Source organism: Chrysemys picta, chromosome 4 (genome assembly GCF_011386835.1).
Source record: "Chrysemys picta bellii isolate R12L10 chromosome 4, ASM1138683v2, whole genome shotgun sequence".
NCBI classification, from domain to species: Eukaryota; Metazoa; Chordata; order Testudines; family Emydidae; genus Chrysemys; species Chrysemys picta.
In genome coordinates, this window is record NC_088794.1 from 51,064,487 (window position 1) to 51,079,652 (window position 15,166).

Consider the following 15,166-nt stretch of genomic DNA (forward strand, 5'->3'; position numbering starts at 1 on the left):
TAATTTACTGTGGGCAAAGGTCACCCCTTTTCAGAGGGTGAGCAGAATCAGTGGAGACTATGCACCACTTAAGTTCAATTTAGGCCATCCACTATGAATAGAGGACTGACAACTTATTTCAAAATAAAGATTTTTGAAGTATGGAAATATAAGAAGGCTGTAAATAAGGAGTCTATAACGTGAACACTTACTCTAGAGCATTGCGGGTCCTTTAACTTTCACTGCATTCTAGCAGGATAAGTTTGACTTTACAGCAAGTATAAATTGGTACATACCGTGAGGTTGCTTATGCCTTGAGAGAGCACCCCTATTTGCATTACTGTTCCTTCTGAATGTTCCATCTGTAAAATCAGTCAGTAACTATATCAAATCAGACAGCAACTACAATTTTATCCAGAGCATGCATGTATGTAGTGCATGCATCTTTTGGAGGTGATTCTGTCTTGAGAAAAACACAATCTCAACATAATGAATTACTAATCTTGGAAATGTGCTAACAATTCATTCTCAAAGTTATATGGAAATAAATATACATATTGTACATAACACCACAGAAAACAAGAGGAAAAATACTCATATGCCAGCATAATGCAGTGAAAATGAGGTTATGATAGGAAGATAAATTTCTGATGAGAAAAGGCATTCCTTAATCCTTTAGTAAAAATATTACACGCACTAGCAAATTTAAGAATTTATCAGTTTGCTCTCATGAATTTTAGTGCTGTGTGTTACAGTAATATTTTTCAGAAGTCAAAAGCATTCAAGATGCATTCAATAACGCATGTGATACATTCCTACTAGACAGGCAATACAAGTACTCTTCATGCTCTTACTGATTTTAAAAAGAGATATAATTTGTTTCAGCACATCCGGTGGCCTAAAATGTAAAGGGGGTTCTGTAGTAGTTCATTAAGAGTATTAATTTTTCATTGTACAAAGATGTGAATGTACTGTGTTCACTTCCAGGTCATTTTTTCAGCTGGAATGTCATCAATTTTTTTAACATACAAAATATTTTGTATAACAGTTGCACAGTTATATTTAGTAATTTAAAATGGGGTCAGGAATGGTGGAATATTAACGTTAAATCAAATCCATACTGCTTCAGTAAAGTGAACTCTATGGGAGCAGGGGCAGCAGTTGCTTACAAAATATTGGAGTTACTTATTTTCAGTTTTTCAATTGGTTCTTATCAGATATAGACACTAATTTACTGTGGGCGAAAGTCACCCCTGTTCAGAGCAGAATCAGTGGAGACTATGCACTACTTAGATGCTGCTTTTACCTTGTAACTGGACACTTCCTTTCAGTAAACATGTCAAAGCATCAAACTACAGTACATTCACTACAGGTACTGACAGCGTTCAACTCTATTAGGATTTGGTCCTCTCTTATTTCCTTAACATAAATAAGATTAACAATACTATTTTACTTTGTAAACACTAACACAGGAGCCACTATATATGAAATATATCACCCTTTTATCGCTAAAGCACATGCTAAAACATTTTTGTTAACGGGGTCCTCTAAATAACACAGTGCAAACTTGCACAAGAAAAGACAGTGGTTAGGTAATGAGTTACTTTACAGATGAGCACAAATGATGCGTTAGGTGTAGTAAACCATGCAAATGAAAAATGAATTGTCATCAATTTTGTGATCATTCTCTTATCTGGTTTCTCACTTAGAATGATTTAATCTGGCTTCTCTCTGGAACAGTCTGAGCTAGTGTAAATTGTCATAGTTCTACGGAAGTCACTGGAGCTATGATAATTTACACCAGCAGAGGATGTGCCCATGTCTGGCTCTTGTACACTACAGAAGCTCACACAAGCTCCAACAGCTCCCTTTTTCAGGGTTTGCAGTACTTTACAGACTTTGGCAGGAAGGAGGCTGGATAGAGGTTTTTATGGAAACCTCCTGTTTTTGTGTGTGTAAACTACATTCCATTACAGAGAGAAAGTGATCACTACATATGTAAAAACAATGGAATTATTCAAAGTATTCTTTTATTGTCTAATTGATAATGTTCATGTGTTTATATGCTTAAGCATAATTATTTCATAGAGTATGTAATACATTTACGTGGTGCAAACGATGCACTCTTCAGTTAACGTCTTAAAATATACAATCCAGTTGTACTTTTATGAGAATAAAATATAAATTGATACCTCTGTACAAATTGATCTGAATAAGATTTTATTACATTACAAACCACTTATAAAGATAAAATTTCTCTGTGCAGTACTCATGGATTATGTAATTAAAAGTACAAAAAATATTTGTTTCTACTATAATCCCAAATTTACCAGTCCAATATGTTAACTTTCATAGTGTAAAGGTTGGATGTACCTGAAAAAGGGCTTGAAGATGGATGGGTTTACGCTTACAAAGATAAAAATATTATTCATCTGACATTCTCAGTATAAAAGTGTCCACAGCCCAAATGTACGTTCTCAATGAGTTCATGCGGATGTAGCAGAGATTTTGTTATATGGTAACAAAAGGTTATTGGCAAGCTTTGGAATGCATGTAGAGGATGAGAGATGAGAATGACATCAATCTATTTGTCCCACCTGATCCAGTTTGTCCAATTCCCTATCAGTGAGTTGATTAAGTCCTTTGTATCCACCATAGCTCTTCTGAGTACCATTAGTTGCACCTGGACTTGTGTCCATAGGACAAATGTAATCTGTAGATTCATCAAATTTCTTTTTTCGTAGGTTTCCAAAATGTGAAAATCCAAGTTTCTTTGGCTAAAATAATGAAATATAAAGTTTTACACAAGAGAACCAATTTGTCTAACATGTACAAAATTATAACTTCAAACTAGATTTTACATGCCAACAATGCACTAATCTTGACTGAAGTCTACAAACTAGAAAAATACAACTTTAATCATCTGTTGTATATTTCTTACTAAAGGATATAATACAGAATACTGCTGAGATTAACAACACTTGATTATCTTTGCTAGCTATACTACAGTACATTTACTAGGATAATTATGGATTCTCACAGTTAAACTTGTCAAAATAAATCAACAAGTGTGTGTGTTGTGATAGTGTTTTTTTTTTTAAATCATGGTTTTCTGTATATTTGCTAATTCACAAAAGGTCTCCCCCGTCATTGGTGTGATTAAGTAGGGTTTGACCATAGCTCAGATTAACATGATATTTTCAGTTGGCACCTGGGTGACTAGTTAAGTCAATTGTGCTAGTTATGTAATTTTAAGCAATAGTTCAACTATTTCATTTGGACAATTCATGTATCTAAAGTTATGCAGGTGCTTAAGTACTTCGCTGAGTCAAGGCCACAGATGTGGGCTTCAGTACTCTGAACAAGGATGGTCTTAAGCACTTTCTTAAACTGGGGTCACAGGTAGCAAGCATAGCACTTACCTGTCTGAGAGAGACCCCATTGAAATCAATGGACTGTTTACAAAAATGAAGTCACTTGTGCATAGGTATCCACAAGATCAGGTCTACAAACAGCCCTTGCTCTATTTTTGGCTACAGTTAGAGCTGATGTATATGTTCTGCAAATCCTAACACTGTATTAGGCCATTGGGAAAAGCGCAGATTTAACAGACGTATACTTGGCATCAAACATACCGTAGGAACTCAAAAGAAGAAGATTTTTAATTTTCAACGCTATTCAATTCAGAATAATTTTTATGAAACTTGGTTAAATATTTGTTAAAACTGGGAACAGTTAATGATAAAAATGAACAATATTTTGTTTTGGATTGTGTTTCCTTTGAATAAAAGGTTATAATATTGCATGTTTATTTCTTTAGTAAATCATGATGAATTTGTGCTGAATGCTATGTATTAAGAATAACTAAAATGTAACCATAGTGGGAACTGGCCTCCCCCACTTCCCAGAGTTGGCCCCTTAGTCTGTAAGAAAAGCAAACTGAATTCACACAGTGGCATACCCGAACTTTAGCAGTGGTGGTCAGAGGTGTGTAAGCTGTAGATTCCATTATTTCTCTTTTTTCTTGTTGTGCTTCTGGCCCAATTAACACATTAAAGTTAGTGGTCAGGTGGCGTCTCAGGAGGGTCTTTTGAGGTGGAATGTTAAGAAGCATTGCCAGTGTGTCACCGTTAAAGCGAGGTTCAAGAATCTATTACGAACAACACAAAAATTATGCTTTATGTAGACAAACCTCTACAACATACATATATACAAACATATTTTAAAAAAGTAGGTCATCCTATAATGCTGATTAAAATAATCTCTATGTTCTTAATTACGTTTCTGTCAGACACTATCAGACAAATAAATAAAAGCCTCACTCATTCTTGAGTAACTACTGTAAGTGACAGGAGTCAACTGAAAAAACTTTCCAAATGCCTTAACTAAACAATATTACGTCAGTATTTGCAGTGGTCCTTACATATAGAGAAGATAGGAAGTACTTGCACAGAAAGCAAAACAAAAACTAAAACATTTGTAAAGGCAACCCACTGCACTCAAAGTGCCCTTAGTGTAGATGTACCCTTAAGTAAAATGTATTTTAGAAACCCACAGCTGTGGTGTGGACATTCAGGATCAGCCTAGAGCGCAGGCTGGGTTGGGTTTATGAGCCTGAGGTACGCTGCTGGTTCTAACACCGTAGCACAAGCCCAAGCCCAAGCCCAAGCCTGGAGACCCAGGCTCTGAGATTTGCTGCTGTGGGTTTTAAAACAGTGTAGATGTACCCTAGCTGCATGTCATCTTAACTCCCAAGTCTAAACAATTCCTGGTTATTGGCAAAGATGCCACAGCTCAGCGACCCAGGGCAATTCTTTTTCTGTGACCAGCCTCTGTCTCACAAGTTAATTTTATTTCTTTGAACAGTTCTGGTGATGTTTTATCAATAAGTTAATAAAGTAATTTCCACTGTATAATTTCTTTTCTGTAGCCAGCACCTCCCACAGTTCTGGGCATCTGGGCTGCTCCCTCCTCTGAAGCTCAGAGATGCATAAAAGTCTTGGCACTACCCCTTCTGGCTACACCCCCTTTGCGGCAACATGTGAATGGTGGTTCTGTTGCTGCCACCTATTTTCCTCTTTTCAAGATTTTTTGGGGGAAATGGGGAGCACTGTTTTCCCTCCCTAGCCTCTCTCATCCCTGGGTTGGTTTACAGTCAGGTGACTTAACTCACCCTGAGCTCCGCTACCATGCCTCTCTGCTGGCTCCTCTGCACTGCTCCGATGTGGCAGAGCAGCCCAAAAAGCACAGGGCAAAATCTAACTGACGCCCCATCTGTGAGACAGCCTTCCCGGGCTTGGAAGACAGTGAACTGTACCCAGCCTTCTGCCCTGAACTCTGTTAGGTCCTGGGGCTATGAGTCGAAGAGGGATGTGCGGGTGACTTCAACATGGAAAAAACAGACCAGGAGTCTCTGAACAGAGCAGGGAGAGGCTCTAATGATGACAACAAGGCCAGTCAGTCAACTCAGGATGCAAGTCTCAATGGGCGACTTGTGGGGGCCACAAATCTCTTCTCCCTCTTCCTTCTCTTCTCTCTCCCCCCCCCCACCCCCGCCCCCGCAAGTCTTAAAGTGGGTCCTGAGTGCCCTGGGAAAAGAAATCAGGCTCAAACTATACCCTCCTTCCTAATTTGACCAGGAGGTCTCTAGTGTTATAGTCCCCTCCCCCTGCCCTGGAGGAATGGACTCAGCCAGGGAGGGCTCTAGGGGTACATCCTATGCCGTGAAACTCCCCCCAGAGCAGCAAATCTCAGAGTCTGGTTCAACTGACTTGGGCTTGTGGAGCTCACACTCTGGGCTAAAAATAGCTGTATACTTGCTCTTGCACCCAGTGTAGGGGGGAGGGTGTTAGAGCCTGGACTCCAGCCCAAGCCCGAACACCTAGATGGCTGTTGTGAGCCCCAATCAGTTGACATGGTCTCTGAGACTCACTGCCACAGGGTTTTGAACTCAGAGTTCTCTAGGCCCTAGGGACAGCTGACTGCCAAAGGTCTCACCCAATAGAGCATCTGTGCTCTCAACGCATGCAAATACATAAAGGGGAAAAAAGCACACAAGATTCATCAGGTCCTCTGACCTTTCCTCTCTCCTGTGCCTCCAACAACCCTGTAACAAAATCTGCTCCAGAACGAGATCTCTCATCTTTTAGATATGGGAGGAAGAGAACACTTCTTCAGAAGAAAGATTCTTAGGGTTCTACTCCATCTTCTTCAAAAATACAAGGGGGAATCCAAACCATATTGACCTCAAATGGCTCAAGTGGATGGAGAGCCTGGCCTCTACTGTGTTATCCCTGTCCCAGGGGATATTCTGACTTCAGGGGATCTGGCGGGTGCACACCTCTGAAGTTCCTATCAGACCTTGTCCCCACAGATGTCTAAGGTTCTCTTACAGCAGGAAGCATTATCAGTACTGGATGCTTCCATTTGGCCTGTCCTCTGACACCAGGGTCTTTACAAAGCTGTTCGTGGTAATGCTAGCCAGGCTCAGGTTAAAGGGTATACACCTGTGTCCCCTTCCTGGACAGCTTGATCGGCGCTCCATCCCAGGCGCATAGGTTTGTTATCAATATCAAGAAAAGCTCCTTGACCTAGTCTACCAAAGCAGCTCATCTAGAAGTAGCTACAGACCCCTCAATAACAAAGATTTACCCACCTCTAAAAAGATTCCAAATATTCAAGACCTTCTCACATTGTTCCAGAGCTGCAAGAGGCCTACCATAGCACTGGACCTTCAACAACTAGGCCTCCTAGGGCTGTGCACAGGGAATCACTCCATGGGCATAATCACACATCAGGCATCTTCAAGGCTTCATCTTAAAGGTGTGGGCCACTCCCCAAAACACATGAAGGATTGCATAAAGGTCCTGCTGCTGGTGCTCAACTCCTTAAAATGGTGGTTAGCCCAGGGCAATATCTGCAATGCTATGGCCATGTGTCTTCCAGATCCTATGGTTCTCATAATTGAGGAGCACACTTGGGAGTCCCAAACCACTTAAAGCAGCTGGAGCCCGGAGGAAACGGCTCACAGCATAAACCTCCTAAGGCTAAGAGCAGTCAAGCTGTAGCTCAGATGGTTCCAATCCAGTGTAGAGGAGAAACATGTTCTGATTCAGTCAGACAACACAACTATGGTCGTGTATGTGAACAACCAAAGTGAAACAAGGAGCCCTGACAAGTCATCCCTTCAAACCACTGATGTCAATACCAGCATTCTATTTCTCCATCAAAACTTGCTTTCTGCTAGCCATCACATCTGCCAGATGAGCATCTGAGCTGGCAGCCTTATCTATGTAGGAGCTTTACTGTGTGTTACACAAGGATAAGTCAGTGTGACTCCTGACTCTTTTATTCCTAAGCTGAACCCTTCCTTTCACACTTCCCAAGAGCTGGTCCATCCTTCACTGTCCACAGAGAAGAGGTGTGACACCTTAGATGTCAGAAAAGCTCTGAAAATCTACCCCAAACATAAAGAATCCATGAGAAGATGGGCCAGCCTATTTTTTAAGTGGAAAGAGGGCCTGGAGCTTTCAAGTCCTCCATTGCATTGTGGAGGCACACAAGGCATTCAAAATTCTGTTCCTGAAAGGGGTCAGGGCACACACCATGAGATCCCTGGCAACCTCAGGAGCAAAAAGAAATGCAGCCATCCTGGAACTTTGCAAGGAAGCCACCTGCTCAACAGCTACTACCTTTATCATCAAGCACTGTAATGTGTCCTTCCTGTCATCTGCAGAGGCTTCCTTTGGCAGAAAGGTGCTGCAGGAAGTGGCCCAGAAATAATATTGCCCTTTGAACAAATCTTGTAAATGGGGAGGGATTCCTTTCTCCCTCCCCCCCCACTCTTCTTTTTGACCTTTTCTATAATTCTCCTTGTTCACTGCTCACTACTTTCCAAATGTCCAGAACTGTGGAGGATGCTGGGCTGCAGAATGGGAAAACATTTCTTATTGGTGATTTCCCTTTTGCTAGTAGCATCTCCCATAATTCTACCCACCTTGAATAGCTTATGAGCGAAAAGGTCAGATGTTGAGTGGAACCTTTACTATGTGACTGTTTTTTGGTCCACTGTACATAGCTGGTCTGCTTACTCTGGAGTTACTCATATTGTTATACAAGTGTTTCTAGTGTTGGAATAACTCCTTTGGTGGCAAGCAGCGGCAGAGGGTGGCATGGCCAGAGCATGCAGCACCATCAACATTAATTCCCCTGTGAGAGCTGCAGAGAGGAGGGGAGCAGCCCAGACATTCAGAATTGTGGGAGATGCTGCTAGTAGAAAGGAAATTATTAAGAAATTTTCTGTTTCATGCACTCCCTGTTAGTTCAGAAGACAATGTGACATCATTTTGCTTTTTAGATTTCTAATATTTCTTTTTTCTTTACATTTCTTATGCTGTAAAAATTAATTTACATAAAACAGACTCAATAGTTTTAAGAAGGTTGATCAGTGAGCATACAACAACAGATTACTAGAATTAAGATATAGCCTCTTTCTGTTTTATACTTGGAAATTAAACAGAAAATGCATTTCCAAATTACCTTACCTACTTAACTACTGTAGCTACGTTAATATACAAAAAAAAAAAAAAAAGGAATAAAACTATGAACCCGTTCTCACAATGAGGCCACCATGAACTCCACTTCCTCGAAGGTTTGGTGCATATTCTGCCAGATCTACTGATCTAAGCCATTCCATCACTCTGTGATTGGACCACTGCACTACTTCAGAAGGTGAAATATTATTCTGTAAATAACCACAAAAAGACAATATACTACTCTTCTTTACACAGATAAGTTTAGTTTATATACATATATGCACACACAATTCAGATAAGAAAACATAGTTCAATACTTGAAAAAGGCTGAGCCTCAGCTAATGAGTTTACCTTTCATGCCTGCCTAGTTATCAGTTACTATTAAGGCATTACTCCTCCCTAACAATCAGTATTTCCTAAATTCTGAGGTAATCTGTTTTGCTCTGAGCATCTTGTGCAGCTCTCAGAAGACTTGGAGAATCTGGACCAGCTGGTGAAATGGAAAGTACATTCTATTACAGATGGAACCCTAAGAACTACTGCTTCATATAAAAGACAATATGCAGAGAATATTTATGCTGCAAAAATATTGAAATAATAATAATAATTATTAAGGTTTCCATCACTGTATTATCTAGGTACTTAATACAGAGACTAAGAGAAGAACTGATGCTTGCTGGAGAAAAGCTAAATTAGTTTATGTGCTGTTGGGAGTACTGCTTGAGAAATCAGAGTTGAGTAAATAATAAAAAAAATTCCAGTGACTTCACTCAAAAATGTTATTAAATTCTAACATAGTTGTGAATGATTTGCCAAACTTTACAGACTGGGAGAACAATGGGAAAAAAGTGGTTGAATAATTAAAAATAAATGTAAGATTCACTGAATATTTTATTTAACCAGCTCTGGGACTTACAGATGGCATATACTTATTGCCATCATAGTCCATTTCACTTTCAGTGCAGAGTTGGTCCCAATGTGTGACCAAACAATGGGACTTCCACCTTACCCCACGGGAAACTGTTCTACAGCCAGTGTTGAGAGATCTCACACTTCAGAACTTCTTCTGGATATTTAGCCAAAATTGTCCCTTTCTCAATACATCCATTTCTTCCAGTAACACCACCTGTGCCAACCTACTTAATGCCACCTGGCTCCCTTCCACATGGGAACCTGCTTCCTTGGGTTTGGGCTGGTGACATGGGAGAGGATAAGCAGTAACTTTCACCATTTTCTTCCTCTGGGATGTGGAACTTCCCTGAGGAGACTCCAGAGGCAGGTATATTATACAGTTAATTTTCTTTCACGTTCACCTTTGACTAGCGTGGGATAAACAAGCACTAGTTCAGTGACACTAGACTCATAACACACAAATTTCTTCTTTACCTCATCAACTGGCCTCCTACGTAGACAATGGGGGTTGAATTGGTTGACACGCAGCACATGAATGGCACATTTAATACTGAGATGATGCAGCTGGCTGGTGACTTTCAGAAAGAGAAGGTCATTCTGAAAGAGGAAAAGCCTGGGTAAAAGTAGCGTAGAATACCACAGCACAATGAGATTCCCCTCCCCCCCCCCGACAATAAATGCTGTGACATTTGTATGTATCAAAGAAATCCAGGTTAGATTAATAGTATGCATTCCTGTTAGAAAAACAGTTGAATCTTAATAAAATTAATGTAGAATCTAGAAGACTATTGGTCTATTAAGTAGAAACATGAGATGGAATGGTTTCAGAGTAGCAGCCGTGTTAGTCTGTATCCGCAAAAAGAACAGGAGTACTTGTGGCACCTTAGAGACTAACAAATTTATTTGAGCATAAGCTTTCGTGGGCTACAGCCCACTTCATTGGATGCATAGAATGGAACATACAGAAAGAAGATATTTATACATCCAGAGAACATGAAAAGATGGAAGTAGCCATACCAACTGTAAGAGGCCAATCAACTGAGGTGAGCTATCATCAGGAGGAAAAAAAAGCTTTTGAAGTGATAATCGAGATGACCCATAGAAGGTGTGAGGTCATCTCAATTATCACTTCAAAAATTTTTTTTCTCCTGCTGATGATAGCTCATCTCAATTGAATCCTTTAGATTCTTTTGAATGTGAGCAAAGTCTCAAGACTAAAAGGAATATTGCTGGAAAGTTACCAGTAAAATAGTAGCTAATTCTCCCCTCTTTCCTGAATACAGTAGACTCTGCTTATTAGCAACCCCTGGGTTGACAGCAAAAAGTTGCTATTATGTGGCAGTTGCTAATAAGTGGAAGGCAGGTTTATCAGGCAGCAGCTAGGAAAGAAAGCACTGGGCAGGCCTTCCCTGTCTGAAACCCTGCAAACATGCCAGCAGGGAGGGAAGCTGCAGCCCAGATGCAGGGTCCACGGAGCTACTTGGTACCTCTCCCTGCACTCTCCTGGTATCAGGGTTCAACATGATGAGTGCTTCCTTCCCTGCATGCAGTCCCCTGGCAAGGTGCAACACGGAGAATGCAGGGAGAGGTACTGTGCTGCTCCAACATCTGGGCTGCAGCCCCTCTCCCTGCTACTGCTCTGCCCACGGCCCCTTGCTTCCTGTGTGGGCCCTGTCCGCAGGAACGTTTGCTGGGCTGCAGCCCCAGAAGGAAGTACTGGGATGTGCTAAGCATGGCCACAGGCAGGTTTGTGAGGCTGCAACCAGAGAAGATATATCCCAGCGCTTCCTTCCCTAGCTGCAGACTCACAAACCTGTGTGCAGGGGGCTCTTTTCTTCCAAAAAAAAGTTGCTAATAAGGAGCATGCTGTTGCTAATATCTGAATCCCATTATCACTACTGTTAATGGGATGGGACTGGTTCCTGGCAGTATGTTGCCATTAATCAGAAGTTGCTAATATCAGAATTGTTTTTAAGCAGAATCTACTGTATCTACAAGATGGATGGTTCAGTAGGGTTACCATACATCCTCTTTTTCCCGGACATGTCCGGCTTTTCGGCACTCAAACCCCCGTCCGGGGGGAATTGCCAAAAAGCTGAACATGTCCGGGAAAATGGCGGCTCTGCTCTTCCCCTGACTTTTCGGCTCTGTTTAAGAGCCGGGCTGCCCGAGCGCTACTGGCTTCGGGCAGCCCCCATGCCTCCGGACCCTGCGCCGCCGGAGCCCGGGAGGGGAAGTGCCCGGCTGGGGGCGCAGGGTCTGGAGGCAAGGGGGCTGCCCGAAGCCCAAGCGCTACCGGCTTCACGGTTTGCCGGGCAGCCTCCAGACCCTGCGCCCCCGGCTGGGCGCTTCCCCTCCCGAGCTCCGGGGGCGCAGGGTCTGGGGGCTGCCCGGCAAACCGTGAAGCCGGTAGCGCTCGGGCAGCCCTTTCCGCGTGGCTGGGAGTGGGAGGGAGGAGGGGGCGGAGTTAGGGCGGGGAAGGAGCGGAGTTGGGGTGGGGGTGGGGAAATGGGCGGGGCCAGGGCCTGTGGAGGGTCCTCTTTTTTTATTTGCTAGATATGGTAACCCTAGGTTCAGAGTCAATCTGAATGGAGGGAAAGTGGTTTTATGGTAAGCCATCTTACCACAGTTAAGTACTGCAACATTCTCCCATCAACTCTGGATTCATGAAACTGATCTTTGTACTGAGGTAAGCCAATATCATCAAGCCATCCTGAAAATATAAAAATAGTGGAGAAAACAAATCCAGATTTAGGAAGTCTTTTCAGATCAAGAAACAATCCCTGAAGATGAAATTCCACATCCTCTGCACCTTCACTCATACTCAGGGTCCTCTGACTCTCTTTAGAAACTCATGTGCCACCTATTCTCTTTTTCACTGCCCTTTCAAGGCCTTCTACCCAAAATGGCCCTCCCTTTGTCTGAGAACGGCAGGCAACTCCCACCAAAACCCACAAATGACATTCCCGAAATGCTTTAGAGGACAGAATATATGACTGAGCATGTGACTTCTACAGGAGCGTTTAGCGACTCCCATACTAGGAATAAAAAATCTAGTTACTCCCACTCAGTCCCCCTCAAGGCGATTACATTGGAGGGGTTGCTTGATTCCTGGTCTGAGGTATTTTAAGCTGAATTCCAGTTGCCTTTTTCTGAGTCCTAAATTCAGTTATGATTTCCACAGAAATCAAAAAGCAAGCAAGCTGTTAAACAATAAGGCATATTCATTAGAACTGGCATTCAAGAAAGCCAAAATTTTAAAATATAAATCTCTAAAATATTCTTCCAATGAAATCTTCCAACTGCCATTATGGTACAGTACAATTAGACAATCAATCAATCTTATAATCAGCTGACTTTAACATACATTTCTATGAGAAACTCTCATGCACTGTGTACAAGAAATACTTGAAACATTTTAATTACTTCTCAGTTGAGGTTAAAAAAAACCCAGCCTCTGGTCCCGCAGTTCAACAAGCACTTACGTGTCACCCAGATATGATCTAGTTGTGCAGACTTATCATCCTGTTTTGTATTTATTGATTTAACGGCCAAGACTAATTTCTTCCTGTGCAGAGGATGTTTTATTCCTAGTTCCTGTAATAAAAAAAATAATTATAATAAATAGCTTGTCCTTATGTGGTGTGGTGCCTATTATCTCAGAACTCATTCATGTGAGAGAGACTGATTTTAGTTTTTGCTATATGCACCTTTTTGAATTAGCTGCTATATTTTGATGCTTGGATCTAAAGGTGACGAATGGACTGATACAATGAAGGACCAGCCATTTACACCTACCTAATAGACAGCAATAATTCCAGATTTCTTACCTTTTCCATGTCCTGAGGTGTTGCTGTTAATAACGTGTGGCCAGAAGTCACCCACTGCCGTGCAAAAATGACGTATTGACCAAGACCAAAGTCCTCAAGCCAGTTACAAACTCTTTCAGTGCTCCACTGAGCAAAGGGGGCATTGTAGTCACTGAAAAGCACAAGTACTGTATGAGGATCACACTAAAGAGAATTAACTGACACTTTAGAAAACCCTTCTAACCTGGTATGGAGTGGTTAGTGATGCTTTAACAATAGTTTTACTTTAACTAAAGTCACTTTTAAATATATTTTTCTAACTTCTGTTAAAAAAAACAACCCCATACCAGGTAGTAACTTAGGGCCTGATCCTGCAAGGTTCATTAACTTCATCTGACAACACTGAGAAATGTTTAAAAGATTATAAACAAATTAACTCAATTCATGGACCAATTGCTTATACATGGTTTTAATCTTGTTTGTAGAACAGCTAAAAGGTGCATTTCTATCAGGGTCTCTGCCCTGTGGGTAATTACTAATACCTACTGATGTACTCTCTGTTCTCTGGATTGCAGTAAAAAGAATTGACATCTAGTCTTGCAGAACATAATATGGTAAATAAATAGACATTGCAATATATAGTATGTTAATTTGAATGTTCTTACATAGATTCAGCTCAACCTACTCTTCAAAAACTCAGAGGAGAGCGGAGAAAGGAGAGAAGTTTCCATCATCCATGTGGACAGAGTTAAGGTGAAATCCTTCACTCCCAGTCAGCCTACAGCTATTCCCAAAGCAGGGAATGAAGAGGAGGACGTCTTGCTACACTTGCTCTTTGTTACAAGAGCAATTATGGCTTCTCCGACTTTCCAACCAGCGGCTGTCATTACCGCCTGTAACTGCAACAGTGCAGACAGGCTCAGCCAGAAAAACCCTTTCTAGTTACAGTGAGATTCATTTGTAGTGAAGTATGATGGGCAATACTTCACCACAGGAGATATGCTCTGTTCACAATACTACCTTTCATGCACTGAAAGTAAGAGAGAGTGATTACCTCTTCTGCCCCTTAGTTTCCTTTGATCTAGATAATCGAGGTCCAGCTGTTGCACGGAGACCACCTCTTCGAAATTCAGCTAAACCTAGATCGTCTGCATGGAAATTACCTGACTGAGTTCTTCTTATTCTTTACAGAGAGCAGAACACCAAGTATTAGAGCATGACATACAGCATTTCCATTTCATTCATAAAATGTAAATTAGCCCTCCAGTAATCCCAAAACATTTATACTAAAACTAGAGAGAAGATATGGAACTCACTGATAATTTCAGCTTTTGTAAATTCCAAGGAAACTTTAAGATCTGGCTATTACGTTTTTTTCTGGGACCATTTAATAATCTTTTCTTGAGCAAACTATGAAAGTTACACAGATGGTTAGATAAGGCAGCTAGACCAAATCTTGTGGAAAGCAATGTGCTCTGCAAGTAACACTGCACTCCAGTCCAAACGCTGGGACTCAGACTGTCAAATGACTGGTGACCTGAAATAGGCAAGTGTCTGACGGGACAGGGTAAGACTAAACCTGCATTTGCAACTTATGCCTTCAGAAATGGAAGGCTAGTGAAAAAAAATGGTAATTAAAGTTTTTGGCTTCCAACTAATGTATTACATTAAGAAATCAGAGGACTTCTCCTTTGTATTGAATTTCTTCCTATAGCATGTCTGCTCCTTTATTAGTACTGGAATCCATTTTCTCTCAATCTGATGTGTACACATATACCTGCCCATATGGACACTGCAGAGTTGCTGGTTTTCCTTATTGCATTTGACATTTTGTTTTATTACACGTACAGATCTTCTAGGTCTTCTAGAACATGCTGTAAACTGAAAATGTTCTCATCTGAAACATTTTGACAGGACATGGATAAAGAATGA

General features: G+C 41.2%; 1 protein-coding gene across 50 annotated transcripts in view; it reads right to left on the bottom strand.

Annotated features, from left to right (window-relative positions):
• PPFIBP2 (PPFIA binding protein 2) overlaps nt 1–15,166 on the bottom strand; it is a 193,839-nt gene that overhangs the window by 7,313 nt on the left and 171,360 nt on the right. For 35 of the 50 annotated variants that reach the window (XM_065594908.1, XM_065594915.1, XM_065594913.1 and 32 more), the window contains 9 exons: nt 14,289–14,417; nt 13,256–13,406; nt 12,911–13,022; nt 12,050–12,138; nt 9,900–10,022; nt 8,597–8,722; nt 3,941–4,129; nt 2,577–2,756; nt 276–341 (listed from right to left, as the gene is read on the bottom strand). In XM_065594908.1, coding sequence (XP_065450980.1) covers nt 276–341; nt 2,577–2,756; nt 3,941–4,129; nt 8,597–8,722; nt 9,900–10,022; nt 12,050–12,138; nt 12,911–13,022; nt 13,256–13,406; nt 14,289–14,417 — 1,165 coding nt within the window. Of the gene's footprint in view, nt 1–275; nt 342–1,992; nt 2,757–3,940; nt 4,130–8,596; nt 8,723–9,899; nt 10,023–12,049; nt 12,139–12,910; nt 13,023–13,255; nt 13,407–14,288; nt 14,418–15,166 lie in introns of those variants that run through there. The other 15 variants (XM_065594917.1, XM_065594920.1, XM_065594921.1 and 12 more) reach the window with 3 other exon arrangements.